A 15732-nucleotide genomic window follows, 5' to 3' on the forward strand; every position below is an offset into this window, starting at 1 on the left:
CTATCTTCAGACAATGTCCACCTGGAACGGTAGAGATTCAACGTCTCTATCAACTGCGCCACGGACCCCAAAGGGCGATCAAGGTTGGATTTTTTGATCTTATAAATCCACGTTTATTTTCTTATCTTCCATAGTCGGGTCCGTACCGAATGGTATATATATTATTTTAATTGGAATTCATTATTGAGATGAGTATTATTTATTAATTTATTTATTTATTGCGGACTATTATTCTCATCTTTATTAGTTGTTGTTTCACAACGTTTCGGCCAACTATTCCTCTGGCCTTCATCAGGTGGTAACGTCGTGAAACAACAACTAATAAAGACGAGAATAATAGTCCGCAATAAATAAATATAAATAATACTCATCTCAATAATGAATTCCAATTAAAATAATATACAGGAGATGGACAGTTTAAATGAAACCCTCCATTGAAACAACTATCCAGAGAGTATGACATCAGCTCTAAGACGGCATTTGAAAATTCACTTCAGTTTATATAACATGAAGAGCTTGTTGGAAAAATTCAAGGAATATCCAATCCATGTAACATTAGGACAGTATTTAAAAGTGACTCAGCTCTCTGCACATCTTGAGCGAGCCCCCTCCCCCCGAATTGCGTGTATGAGATTTTATGTCAATGTGGAAAAATATACAAAAGTGAGACATGTATTATTATGTAATATTAGAAAAAAATAACAGAACACCATAATACATAGAGATATTGAAAAATTGAACGTGGCTGATCACATATGGAGGAAAAAGGGAAACTATCTGCCTTTATGGGATGAAGTAAAAAATATAGACAGAAGGACAGTGGTGAGGAAGATGACTTGAACAAGCAACATATATGACAGGCAACAATCCCATACTAAGCAAACCTAGTATAGAATTCAATACAATATGGGAACCATTAATTATAAATAATAAAGTAACACAAAAAAAATGTGTGCGTGTAAATATGTATGTAATAATGTATAGTGATAAGTACTAAAATTGCACTTCTAAAAAAGGAATAGGTTTAAGACTCCCAAAATTCATACTAGAATTATCTGCAAGGACCTGTGGTGTAATGACCAAAGTACTTGGTAAAATTCAGTCGTATGTGACATTCTTCTGAAAGTTGAAAGTACAATCTTTACAATTACAAATTACTCAGGACTTCTACCTGGTCATGCCTTGTGGAATGAGAAGATACTAACAGAGTGGATTAAATAAAGGGTTCTATTCGAAATTCCATGCAGATTCTCAAATTCAACAAGATACGAACAAAGAAGGATGGAGGTTACATCAGCCGAAAAGTTTGTAAAAATAACACTCAAGATGAAAACAGTAGTTTGAATAATCCAAATAGTCAACCTTCATCTTAAAAACTGATAAACAGAAAAAAAAAAAAATCTAATAATTCAATTTATAGTTTCTTGTGAAATAAAAGAAAAGGTTAATTAAAGCATGTAAAAGATGATAATGATGCATTTTTTTGAACTTGAGAACCTACACAGATTTTTAACGCAATGGTTAAATGCATTGATTCACAATCAGTTCTATATAAAATCTAAAAGTTGATGGTTCAATTTTTACTACAAGTGATAATAATTAAAAATAACATAATACTTTTACCAGGTCATGACTAATGAAACAATATCCCTACGGGTTAAATAATGGGTTTTGTTTGGAATTCTGTATAGATTCCCAGTGTTCGATAAGATGCACCCGAAAAAGGAGGTTACATTGGCAAAAATGTGAAACCAACAACCAAGATGAGAATTGTAGATCAAAGAATCCAAATTTCTATTTCAATATTAGTTTGATGAAATTTTTTGCTAAGCTATAACAATAATATATAATATAATATAATAATAAAAATTCTAAAATTAATACTTTGTCTAATGATTAAACAAGTTTAAGATATTGAAAAAGGGACAAGAATTTATTAGGACCATCAAAATTGAAATTATAGCGTTTCACATAAAATATTAATTGGAATTTTAATTAAGTTCAAAAGCTTTCTGAACTTATCTTTATGTACCCCACCCCCTACAATATTCAACACTTTCTAGCAGTGCTACCAGATCAGGCTTCAGGCAGCCTGATCTGGTAAAACCGGTATTTTTTTGAGTGAAGAGTATAAAATTGTATATATAAAGAAATTATTTTGATGTGTACGTATTTCCAATAAAATCATTATGGAAATATTTATTGAATTAATAAGTAGCAATTTAATTTAGCTTACACCTCTGTTTCAAAACTAAAGTAAAATGTCCACATGATAATAAACAGCAAATCTTTTGCTACTACTAAAAGCATTATCAGAGCAGAAAAAGCATTTCATTTCCAAAAGAAAAATAAATAAATAAATAAAATAGAAGAAACTTGAGCGAAATTTATTTCAATAGCATAATTGGAAGAAGAAAAAAAAACAACAACAACAAACATAGGAGGGTTGGAATTCACTATCGCTATGTCAAACAGTTTTCTACTTAGCGATCACTTTGAAAATCTAATTGGCTTTATTTTATATAGATATATATTTAATATCATTTTGAAACATATAAATAGAAACCTATTGGCAACAAGGATTTTCTTTTGTTTGAATTTTGGATATTATAAGTTATTTGCATGGTAACGGTTTATATATTTTAATTATATTTCATTCAATGCACCCTTCAACCTTCTTCAAATGTATTATCATTCATCTATTCATCTGTAATGTTTTCCAATATTATTGATTTGTGTATGCTGATGTTTCCCATGTCATGTCCATCTGATTTGAATATGTACAAAGCATCATTATACACATTTTTTTAAAATAGAAATCGCTCCAGATAAGGCACAAAGCTACTTTATGTAAAGAGCTGACAAGAACAAAAGATAATTATTGAAAAGATAGGAAATGTCTATTGGCCATAGTCTTGAAAAGATCAAGCCGATAGATAGGAGGAAAACAGTCAGCAGGAGGTGAGTTTCAGAAACCTGCAGTTCTTGGAAAGAAGATACTGAAATAAGAAGCTGCATTACAATGGCATAGCAAAGCAGCAGATTGTTGAAAATTACAAGATCAATAAGTCAAACAATCTGGAACAAAGGAAGCAAGAAATAGATCAGGCAATTCTGAAAGACCAGAAATACAAAAAAAAAAAAAAAATATTGAAGATAGTAAACACACCACTATTGATGAACAACACCTGAAGAAGGTTGGGGGCATGTTAGCCGAAACATAATAAAAAAATAAATAGTATTCATTTGAATATTGACAGCCAAATAATCATTTTCTAGTGGAGTGCAACCGAGTTCATCATAAGATAAAATGAATTAAACTGATAGAATGTAATGCAGGTTTTGAACATTTTCGTGTGGGTGGGTCACATGCACTTAGATGTAAACGATTTGAATAGTAAGAGTTATTCTCCAGGCAGTTTACACTTAGATGTAAACGACTTGAATAGTAAGAGTTATTCTCCAGGCAGTTTACACTTAGATGTAAACGACTTGAATAGTAAGAGTTATTCTCCAGGCAGTTTACACTTAGATGTAAACGACTTGAATAGTAAGAGTTATTCTCCAGGCAGTTTACACTTAGATGTAAACGACTTGAATAGTAAGAGTTATTCTCCAGGCAGTTTACACTTAGATGTAAACGACTTGAATAGTAAGAGTTATTCTCCAGGCAGTTTACACTTAGATGAAGGATTGTATATTGTTACCTTTTGCTCATGTACCAACATTAGTGAAAATAAAAAATCTTCCCATTATTTATAAAAAAAAAATGGATTAATGAAGAAAAATTAAGTAATTATTATGGCATTCATTTCATTACTTTAAATATATCTGTATACACCAAATATCTATATATCATTGGATTCAAGTTCAAGATCTATTGAACTGCTACTTTGTATGGCTCAAAGTGTTAACTGTTGATGGAGGAAGCACCAAGATTATCATGTTACACTGGATTTTAGGTTTGATCGAAATGTCAGTATTTGTTAAGATTATGCCAACCTCAAACAAAAAAGGGGGGAAAAATCGTACGGACATATGCACCAACAGCAACACCATAAAATGGATTCAAGATAAAATCCTTTCAGAAAAGGTGAATTGAAGATGAATGGATGATCTACACTAAGATCTCAAGACAGACTGACTTCATCTTGATTAAACTTTTGACTATATGGTGGAGAGAGAAATTCTGCACAAGATAAACGAACAAAATGATATCTATATAACAATGTACTTTTCATTGAAGTTCTTTATATAATCAATATTTTATTATATTAATGACTGTATAATTGTTATGTTTCGTTTTTGTAAAGAAACAGATACAAGTGTTGTGCAATATCTTTTGTTAGGACTTGAGTAAACAATAGCAAAAGAAGCTGAAATCAAGATAAATTTCCCAACCTAGGAAGTCACAGCCCTCACCCTATATAGATATAGATAGGGCATGCAACAACAATTAAAAACTAGTGATAAATAGATAAAATACATTTAAAATAATTTGAAAAATGTTTAATTAGTGAAATATCAATCCAAATAGACAGAAAACCAAGAAGATTTTCAAATAAGTTAATAATCTGATTAATTGAGCGTCCGACATATTTTTATTTAATTTTTTTTTTACGGTTTGGTTTTCCTAAACAACTCCAATCAGTTTTAACTAAGAAAATCATCAAGTGCATGCAGGTCGAAGATCCCTCTTACCCTCAGCCTTCATGGCAAAATTAATTAACATTTTTAGTTAAAAAAAAAAAAAGAAAAAAAAAACAAAAACAACTGTCATAAGAGGGAACAGGAAGCCAATGGAAGAATAAGATTAAGAGAGAAAAAAAAAACGGATAAAAAGAAAGGAAGATAAAGTGTGATAGGGAAAGAAAAAGAAATAAAATAGAGTCAAATAGCTATAAATAAAATAAGGAGATAAAACTCTAATGATTAAATTTCTTATTTAAAAGAAAATAAATACATATGGACTTAGACAAAAAAAAAAAAAAATGGAAAAATCAAATTTACAGAAGTACCAACAATTTAAGTGGAAATTCACTTTTCTTGGATAAACATAAAAAAGCAAGAAATTCTACAAGAAAGTGGAAAACTAACATCCCAGCATTATACTAAATCAGTATTGAAAAATGAGCCACACTCAAATTATTAGAATATTTACTGAAACATGGCAAAATAAATGATTTTTAAGAACTAAATATATATTTTACGTTACACTAGTAGCCATATCTATCTAGCCATTGCCTGGGCGTTTTTCCTCATTGATCTCTTCACCCCATTTTTCCATATTCCTTAATTTCTGGTAAAAATGTATTTATATTTTATGGAAAGTTAATTCAAAAAGATATACATCAATAGAAGAATCAATTTTGTTATAAACTTTTAACCCTTATCCCTGAGTGGCTTCCGGGCCTTGATAAGTGGTGATCACTGTGTAAAAAAAAAAACAAAAAAACTTGCTACAATGTTTAATAGGATGTTGAAATTTAAATCTCAAAAATATATACTTTTTTAAATAGTTGCTGCACCCCACCTTTTAAAAATCAGATTTTTGTGACGTTTAATTACTTAAGTTACTGAATAAAAATGTTAAAAATTATAGCATACTTAAAAAAAAATTTAATTTAAAAAGTTAATCTTGAAGGTGAATTGTTACAGACACTACGTCATCTGACAATTATTGTGATTATGTCACTATTTTTTCATTATTAATATAAGTTTTAGTATTGCAAGAATTATTAAACAAGATAGGAGAACTGTGTTGTTGATTGCATAGTCATAAAAACAATGCAAAAATATAAACAAAATAAAATTTGTTTTTATGAATGCTTACCTGGATGTAGGGAGCAACAGCACGAGAAATTTCACGCTGCTTCTCAGTTACTAGATCTTTCAACTGGGATACCATCTCTCGGAACTAAGAAAAAAGAATGGAAAATAATTTTGTTTTTTAGAAGATTCCAATAAATCAAAATTACATTTCTGAATTTTTAAGATGAAGATTGCTTATTCGTATTATTTGGATTCATTGGACTACTGTTCTCTTCGCAACGTTTCGCTCGATGTAACCTCCGATCTTCTCCAGGTGTATCTTGTCCAAATTCTTGACGTCAACAAAATACTGATGTAACCTCTGACTTTCTCCAGGTCAGAGGTTACATCGACTGAAACATTATGAAAATAATACTCAAGATGAGAACAGCAGTCCAATAAATCCAAATAACATGCATAAAATTAAAGTTATATATATATATATATATATATATATATATGGCGATTAAGCTACACTGAATATTCCGCACACATATATATTTATTTATATATAAACTAACATAAAAAAAAAAACACTAACCTAGTTTTAAAACAGATCAAGAAACTAAATATCCAGGCTAAATAGAGCACACACAAATGAACAGGTCAACCAGAGGTCAAATAGGCCTTTGTCCGATAAATGCATGCTCATTGGCTGATAGGAAGGGCGCGGTGGATACTAGAAAGCTGATTGGCTAACTAAAATCTCAATAGAAGATGCGCCTATAAAAAAACGACAAACAACCACAGAATTCGCGCATAAGCCTGAAGAGTCCTAGAGTGGATGAAACGCGGAATATTTAGTGTAGCTTAATCGCCATATATATTTTATAAATTACTAACTAGCTCTACCTACGTATTGAGCACTTTTGAAGTAAATACTTAAAGTTTACGCATAAATCTATACTTTCGTATATTGATTTTATGTGAGTAAATTAAGTAGTTATATATAATAAATAAATAAATGGAAATTCTAAATTAAATTATGTAGGATTACAATAAAATTTATTGTTTAACAAAAGAGTGAAAATAATTATTGTTCTATATTGTATATTGAGCTTTCTTTATCCCTATGGGATCATCTTATAAATATTGATATTAATATTTATTTCAACTTTATGTTTACAGTATTGTACAATCTCTAATCATACAGCATTTCAGTATTTCATTTTATATATATATATATATATATATATATATATATATATATATATTAAAACTAAAAAGAAAACAGTAAGTAGAAAATAAAATTACTTTAGATAATGTCTCGTTATGTCTAATATTATGTCATTTCTTATGGAGACAATCCTTCAATTCCCACCAGATCTATAACTTTACTGGACATTTCATATTGCAAAAGACAAAAACATATTCTTTCAATTGCGAATAACTTCTTTTATTAAAATACATTCACATCACACTAATATATTTGTTTCATACAAAATGGATATTTATACTTCTCATGTACTGACATTAGCATATTTATTCATTTCATACATTACTTTGTTTATAGCCTCTTTGAAAGGACTCATCAATTTTGGCATGTTTTGTTTATTTTCATTAAACTTACGAATTCCTCTTTCTTCTTAAATGAAAATCTCATATTTATGTATTTTTAAACATGGTATCATTATTTCATCTCATGATTAACCAAGATTGATTTACATGAGAAGTATAAATACCTTTTTGGAAAACGATTATTTATTCAAAAGTGAATACTCATTTTTTGTTAAAAATTTAACATATTTATATTAGAAAATAATAATCATCTTCCTTTGTTCTGTTCATGAGGGATGAGAGGAGGGTGTTGCAATTTTTTATTTTTTTTTTTTATTATTTCATAAAGTTTCATATTTGTATGATTGATTGCCTAATAACAGAAACAATATCTTTGTGCAAATAGGTCTCAAATAGCAGGAAAAAATCCCTTACAAAGAAATTACAGCAATTTTGAAATGCTCCCAAATTCCTTTAAAAATTTTTTAAGGTCACAAAGCAATTCTTACTTTTTTAACTATTAATGAAAAATTAACATGACTGACATATCAACAAAGAAACTGAAATGCATTCTGGTGGATTTAATTTTGTCATTTTTTTAAAAAATAAAACGTTAAAATCTTTGTTCTATTTTATGTAATTGCATTTTAGATACAATAAATTTTTTTTTTTTCCCAGAATTCAACCAGCTTAAAAAAACAAAAATACAGAAAAAAGTATGTACACACCCGTTATGGAACGAAGATGTCATATTTAAAAAATATTGTAAATTGATTAAATACTTTCATTTTTAAGTAAGAAAATAAAATTTTATGAGTAAGCAAAATCACCATCTTGAAACAAAAAAAAAAAAAAAAAAGGGGGCAGATAATTCCACAATAATTCAAACTTGTGAGATCAGCCTTGTAATGCTAATGATTTCAGATTAATCACTTAAAATCATTTACAAATGATTTTCTTTATAAAAAACTACTTGATCAATTTATATGATTTTTGAAATATGACATTTTCGTTCTGCGAGGGGTACGTACGTACATCATAAAACTTTTTCCTTTTTTTTTTTTTTTTTAAAGATATAACTGTGGACTTACACAAAATATTCAATTAATAGTAAATACTAAAATAAACATTTTTCTAGTTACGTTGATGCGAGAAATACACACACACATGTATGCAGTTATCTTCTAATTTAATTAATAGATATCAGTTTGTGATTTTTTTCAAAGAATTTATTAAAGTCTGTCCATGTAATTAAAATCTTATTTCGAATTTCTGTTAAAGAATGCAATTTACCTTTGTGTGAAGGCTGGTCATCAGCTGAGCATTAACTCTCTGTATGCGGTCAGTGGTCACTTCAAGTGCTTGGAGCTTCTGTGACAAAACGGACATAAATTGTTGCACACGAGAGAGAATGCTATGGTGGCATTTGTCTAGCACTTTCCATAAATGAAACCTGACGAAAAAAATAAAAAATAATCATTTGAAAACAGAAATAAATTATAATCAAAAAGTACTGATCTTTGCTAAGGGAATCGCATCACTATACAGTTGTCTGATGATGATGAATCTTTACAACTTAAACAAATATGCTTAGTATTTGCATCTAGCGTTGTTGATTGTAGGAGTAGTAGTAATAGTAGTAGAATGTGTCTGTAGTAGCAGTATATACATCAACAGTAAACACAAACATTCTTTTATGGTTTATCTTTATGTTAATTTTTTTTATATTTCTTTGCAAAGAATTGTCTGTTATAAGTTTATAGAGGGGGATAAGAAAAAAAGAAGAGAAAACAAAAAAAAAGATTAAAAAAAGCAAAACAGGAAGAAAAAGAAACATAAGAAATAAGAAAAAGATAAAAGAAAAAAGAGGAAGAAAGAAAAAAAGGAGGAAAGAAAAAAAGGAGGAAAGAAAAAAAGGAGGAAAGAAAAAAAAGGAGGAAAGAAAAAAAAGGAGGAAAGAAAAAAAAGGAGGAAAGAAAAAAAAGGAGGAAAGAAAAAAGGAGGAAAGAAAAAAGGAGGAAAGAAAAAAAGGAGGAAAGAAAAAAAGGAGGAAAGAAAAAAAGGAGGAAAGAAAAAAGGAGGAAAAGAAATGGAGGAAAGAAAAAAGAAGTAACTCACTCTAGAGTAAAATAAAGAAGAAGGAGTTGAAATTTCAAGTCAGTATGAAATCTTATTTTTACTTATATACTGTTGTATATGTTAGTTTTAGCAGGTAGTTCATAGCAATCAGGGATATGTCTTCAAAAATCAGTTCAACAAAGGGTTGACTTGTTTATTTTGGGAGGGAAGGGAGGTTTCTACTGTCAAGCTGAGGTGTGGTTTTGCTTGACCCTCCCAGGCTTTACCTTCTCTCTAAAAATGAGATTTGGTTTATTGCCAATCACCTGAGCCCCCCAGCCCTGAAATGCAGACAGACTGTTCAGATATTTTTTATAGGCAAGTATGCACTAATCTTAATGCACTCGTTTTTCAAACGCACACCTGACATTGCTTCTAATCTCCTTGAGAAGCAACTAATATAAAAAGGATGACTTCACAATTCTCAGAGAAAAAAGCCAAGCATACAAGGTCCCCTTTTACGAGTGAAAAATTTACTTTCACCATGACTAATGTTTGTGCAAAATTTTCAAAAAATTCAAAGAATAGTCATTGAGAAAAGTATGAAAAAAATGAACCGATGAATGACTTCAGAGCAATTTTACCCCCATAATGGCCCCTAAGGGAGGCAACCAGAGTTATCTCGAAAAATCCGTTCTGACAAAAATTTACTTTCACCATAATTAATGTTTGTCTAAAATTTCCAAAAAATTCAAGGAGTATTTATTGAGAAAAGTGGGAATAAAAGAACGGAGGTGAATTACTAGGTCCAATCCACTCTTTTGTCAGGAGACCAATAATATTTTGCAACAAATGAAAGTTCAAGCTGACATCTTTTCCCAGATAGACTATCATTTGTTTTTAGGTTTAAATAGAATTTTACCCCAGTAATTAAATAGGTACTCATTTACTAACCATTAAAGGATGAAATGCTAGATTGGCAGTACATGGGGACTGAACCTGGCTTTTCATGATCAAAACATTCTTGCTGTAACCACTTTTTACTAATTAAGATGTTAAAACAAAGCATTCAATGAAAAAAAAAAAAAAAACAGGTTCTCTTCTACTTACCCAAAGACTGTCCCCCAGCTGACACTGACGGTTCGGAAAAGGGGCTCAGTTAATTGTTCGTTAAAATCTATTGGGCCATAAGTAGGTGAGTTAAACTGACCAGAACGGCGTACTGTAGCCATGTATGTAGCAAAATGAAGGCCTCCTTTTGTCTTATCATCTCGATTTACCTAGAAACAAGAAAAATAATAATCCACCGAAAATAAGTTAGTAACAAACTTAATATAAAAACGCTTAATAAATATATATGTAGAGTACATATTTTATGGATGGATATCTTTTGACCCAATACTGTTAGCCCCTTACCTATTGGACTAACTTATAAACACTAAATTCAAGCAAATACATTAGCCAAGTGTTTGAACAAGCAGAAGTCGTGAATATTGCATAAACGCTAGTTGACTGCCTTTAAGTTTTTATTCTGCAGACAATGCTCATTCTTAAGTATTCTTAAAGGGGCTTGATATTTATAATTAAATAATAATTATTCTGTATATCAAGAACAAATACTGATCTCATGATGCTGTGCTCCTTTAATCAAAATTATATACATATCTAAATATTCTGGGTAATGTAGTTTCTGAATATATAAATATATATGGGGATTTATCTCGCAATACAAAAGTTTGAAAAAAAAAAAAAGAAAAAAAAAAAAAGTAGAATTTTCTGTATATATAAGATAAAAATCCAAAGAAGTAAAAAGAATGGCATACCGGTTGGCACCATTTAGCAGTTGTGTAGTTTGAGGTGGCCTTGGCTGTGTCCACACCCTCAGTCATCTTGCAGTAAATCTGGCCAGTAAATAACTCTTCTATTTCAGAAGCTAACCCATCAATAATCGGCTTCAGGTCAGATGTCAATGCATTTAAGCTACCTTCAAATATAGAACGCACACTTTCTCTTGTACCATGACTCTACAAATAAAAACAAAAACAAATAGCTGTATCAACAGGACAAACATGTTTTTATTCATAGTAAATCAAGTACAGATACCAGAAATAATCATTACTTTCTTGAACTATGCAAGCAATGCACAATTGAAGTAGTTTAATCAGTTTTACTAACAAGTATGTATATACAAAACAAAAGTGCACTGAAAGCTCAAGAGATTGAATATAAAATACAGTAAATTTCACTCATGTAACTACTATATATTTCTGAAGAATAAAAAAATATTCATTAATATTCTTTTGTTTATTTATATACTATCAAAGCTATGCATTTTGTTTGCTTGTCTAAAGGCATATAGGATGACATGATTGTTATGTAAGATCCATTAAAACAACTTTAAAATTACCATGCACAGTGAATTATATCATTCATCCATCTATCAAGACAGGGTGAGCAAGACTCTTTGAGATTTTAATAAGACTAGCGCGGGAGGGGGGGGGTAGGGAGGGGGTAGGGAGGGGGGGTACCCGGCGTTGCCCGGGTATTTGTAGGTGTGTGTATGAGGGGGGGGGGGAAAATTAATAATCCTGCTTAAATATTATAAAAAAGACGATGTGTAAAAAAACAAAAAAAAACCCAAAACCAAAACGGAAAAAATGGCATAAATAAACCTGTGTGGTGGTGGTGGTGGGGGGTTAAACTAAAGAATAAGCGAAGTAATAAAAAAAAAAAACGTTTGGTCGGGAGGAGGGATTGAACCCGGAAGCTTTGATGCGGAGGTGGAAACTAATGCCAATACTTAACGGTCTCGACCACGAGTGAGAGTAATTGATTAACAAGTTAAAGCTTATAAAGCTAAAAGAGGTTTGATTGACAGGACAACGCTAAATGAGGTCATCGTGGTATCGTTATTTTTAGCTTTCACTTCCCCCCAGATGATGGTGGGAAGGGGGGAAAGCAGAGCAAAAGCCGAGAACCCAACGTTTTTCACTGTATTTATACTAAAATGAAGGACGAACCGGGCACAAAGCGAAATAGCGCGAATCTCATAAAAGTCGACGTAAATAAATCTAGAGACGACCCGCGTTCCCAAATCCTACATATTATGATATAGGACCCATATAAACAGTTGTAAGCAATAGTAACGAACCCGGGAGCGTGTGCTCGAAAAGCCTTTTGAAGACATAAACGAAATGGTCACACACATTTTGCCTTTTATATATATAGATGAATCATCTAAATGCCTATAATAAACACCAAGCCAAACAATCTCACTGTATAAATAGTCAATAGTTGTTGATTTTTCTTCAAGTCATGAGAAATGATAATTTATATACAAAAAATTAAATTACTGACGTAATTCTACGATTTTATACGACTTGGCAAAACATAACTTGATTTTTTGCATCACTTTTGATGGCGAGTGTATCAATAAAGTTAAGATTGAAAAATAATTTTTGCAAATTAGTAAAAATCTTGTTTCAATGTGCAGTGATACACAAAATAAATTGTTGACTCCTTCCAGTAGTGATAGCCAAATTTACCGAGTAACAAACTGCCTCATAATGTGCAGTGTCTGTGACTTGTTCATGCTTTTGGTGATCCTCTAATTTCCATTCCTTACCTGCGTTTCTGACCATTTATGAAAGTTCTAAAATCTAGTTTTGTGTAATCCAACCCCTAAGACGACCTTGTGACGAGCATGTGCAGAAGCGTTCCAGAACTGTGTGTGCATGCCCTCACTTGATAACCGTTGATATACTAGAATGCACTCACCCAGGAGTGATACACGGATGACACTAGAGTCATTCATCATTGGTTTTGTAGGTTGCTCTCAGTCCATGTTAACATTATTGTTAGAGTTTGTATTGGCGTTACTGATCGAGTTTGTGTCGACATTATTTCTGGAACCCATATCTGCATTACTGTTGGGTGTATGTCAGTAATCGTTCCAAGTTAAAAGTTGTGTTTTTTTTTGTTTTTTTTTTGACACAAACCTCAGACGATTGAGATTCACTTGTTTCATCAATGAATATAGAAATGCTAGTACCCACATCAAGTACATATATTGCTGAACAAATATTTAAAAAAAATAAAACAACTTATTTTTTTAGATTTAAGAGCTCATTTAAAATCACTGAAACTCAACACAATTCAAATCAGCTTTTGTTTTCTATTTTCCAAAAGCCCCCCCCCCCCTCAACAACAAAGACACTATCTTAGGAGGTCATAAACATAAAAGCAATAATTGTTACCTGTGTTCCCCCGTCCATGATATAACTTTCAAGGTCAAACACAAATTGTCCCAAATTCTGAACTAATCGTTTCAGACCAATTTTTCGACGGAGATTCGTAGATTTGTGAACAAACTCTCTCAGATATGGAATCTGAGTCTCTTCTTCTAATGAAAAAACCTGAAGTAGAAAAAGGAAACAAAATTAAAAAGAAAATAATGGAAATTTTATTTTCAGACTATAAAATTAATTCTGAATTCGTAATTTAATATTAGATGAACCTGGAAGTCTTTTTACCTTAAATTTTTGTTTTTGTTTTTAACATGTTCATTTATTGTTATAATCTAATTTTGTTAAGCTAATACTGTTTAAATTGTTATTTATAAAACAATTGGATACAAATAACTTCTAAAACTAACATTCTTTTAATACATTGGGATTTGTAGCACAATTCCACTGTTAAACCATAAATAAAAAAATAAAAATACAGAAAAACTTTGATGTATGGAATGAAAATGTCATATTTAAGCAATTAGAAATTGATCAAGTATTTTCTTTTAAATAAGGAAAACCATTTTAACCGAGTTTAAGCAATTAATGTGAAATTGCTAGCATTACAAGGCTTATCTTGTAAGTTTGAATTGTGTAGTTATCTTGTTTTCTCAAGATGGTGGAGTGAGACAGTCCCTTTTTGCTTCCTTATTAAATTTGATTTTCTTAATTAAAAATAAAACTACTTGATCAATTTACATGATTTTTGGAGCATAACGTCTGTTCTGTACGTACACCATAAAGATTTTTCTGTATTTTTATTTATTTAATTTAAGTTAAAATCCAGAAATGACCTTGTATTTAACAGTTTAAATGCTTCTAAGTTTTTTTTTAAATTTTGAAAGGTTAAGAAATTAATTTACCATTCTTTTTTCAACCATTAACAAAAAATTAAAGTGGCTGATTTGTTTATGAAAAAAAAAAAAAAAAAAAAAATGAATATTTTGTGAAAAAAATACCTTTTAAATAAGAATTTTATAATTTTATTTAATAGTAAATAAAACAACGAATAATTAAATGTGTAATGAAAAAAGTTAGGTTTATGTAAGAATTATGCAGACATGCAAAAAGGTGACTGGACTATTTTACTTTGTATAGATATTATCAACTTTCATTTTGTTTATTAAAAAAAAAAGAAAAAAGAAAAAATAGCCTACATTCTTTAAAAGACTGTTTTATGCAGAATAGGAGATTTATAATAGAAATAAACATGGAATAAAAAAAATGAAAGAATGGCCAAGAAAAGACAATACTGACAAATAAACAGTTTTAAGTTTTAACTAAGATCTTGCTTCATGAGAACTGTATTTTAAAACATCTATGCAATAAGAGTTGTGTAGAAACTAAAAAATTTAAATTATTAATTAAAATGAAAACAAATTTAGTTTTACACATGGAAGATTAAACTAATCCAATTTCTTAAATATTCTTATAAGGTTGGATAACATTTTCATATCACTGTAATAATGTGGGCATCAGTGTTGTAAAAAAAAACAAATAAAAATAAAACAAAACAATTTGTTACACTTGAGGTGGAAGCCAGAGAGTATTTTTTTAATCTTAATTTTAAAGTGAGTTCTTATCTCTAAATAGAACAATTGGTACTTGTACAGTTTAGTCAAGACATTAAAAAATGAAGATATCGAAAAAAAAAAAAAGGTTATATTGTACATATCCGTTTTGGACTGAAGATTTCCGAAAAAAAAAAAAAAAATTCATTTAATTTGATCGAGTAGTTTTTTTATTTACAGCGGAAAAACATGTTCTTATGAGACCGCATTGAAGTCAGCCATTATGAAATTTGCTGAACATGCCACGGGGAGATAACTCCATGTAAATCGCCAATACTCCCTCCTCATCTTTAATACTAGCTTTTCTTCCTAAAAATCGAACCTTTTGCTCGGTATCATAACAAATTGTTTTTTCGCTGTACAAAAAAAACAAAAAAAAAAACTACTTGATGAAATTAAGTGATTTTTTTTTTTTTGGAGAACTTTGTTCCATAACGGATATGTGCAATATAATCTTTTTTTTTTTTTTTTTTTTTTTTTGATATTTTCATTTTTTAATGTCTTAATTA

General features: G+C 30.1%; 1 protein-coding gene across 8 annotated transcripts in view; it reads right to left on the reverse strand.

The window, feature by feature from the left end:
• Positions 1-15732, reverse strand: part of LOC145277569 (uncharacterized) — a 449159-nt gene that overhangs the window by 28322 nt on the left and 405105 nt on the right. For all 8 annotated transcript variants that reach the window (XR_013868159.1, XM_080129058.1, XM_080129054.1 and 5 more), the window contains 5 exons: positions 13623-13781; positions 11190-11390; positions 10477-10646; positions 8602-8761; positions 5834-5917 (listed from right to left, as the gene is read on the reverse strand). Coding sequence is in view for 7 of the 8 variants with exons in the window: in XM_080129058.1 (XP_079985184.1) it covers positions 5834-5917; positions 8602-8761; positions 10477-10646; positions 11190-11390; positions 13623-13781 (774 nt within the window). In the remaining variant the exon portion in view is untranslated. The remainder of the gene's footprint in view (positions 1-5833; positions 5918-8601; positions 8762-10476; positions 10647-11189; positions 11391-13622; positions 13782-15732) is intronic.

Source organism: Euprymna scolopes, chromosome 6 (assembly GCF_053919585.1).
Source record: "Euprymna scolopes isolate OS-2025 chromosome 6, ASM5391958v1, whole genome shotgun sequence".
Classification (NCBI taxonomy): Eukaryota; Metazoa; Mollusca; class Cephalopoda; order Sepiida; family Sepiolidae; genus Euprymna; species Euprymna scolopes.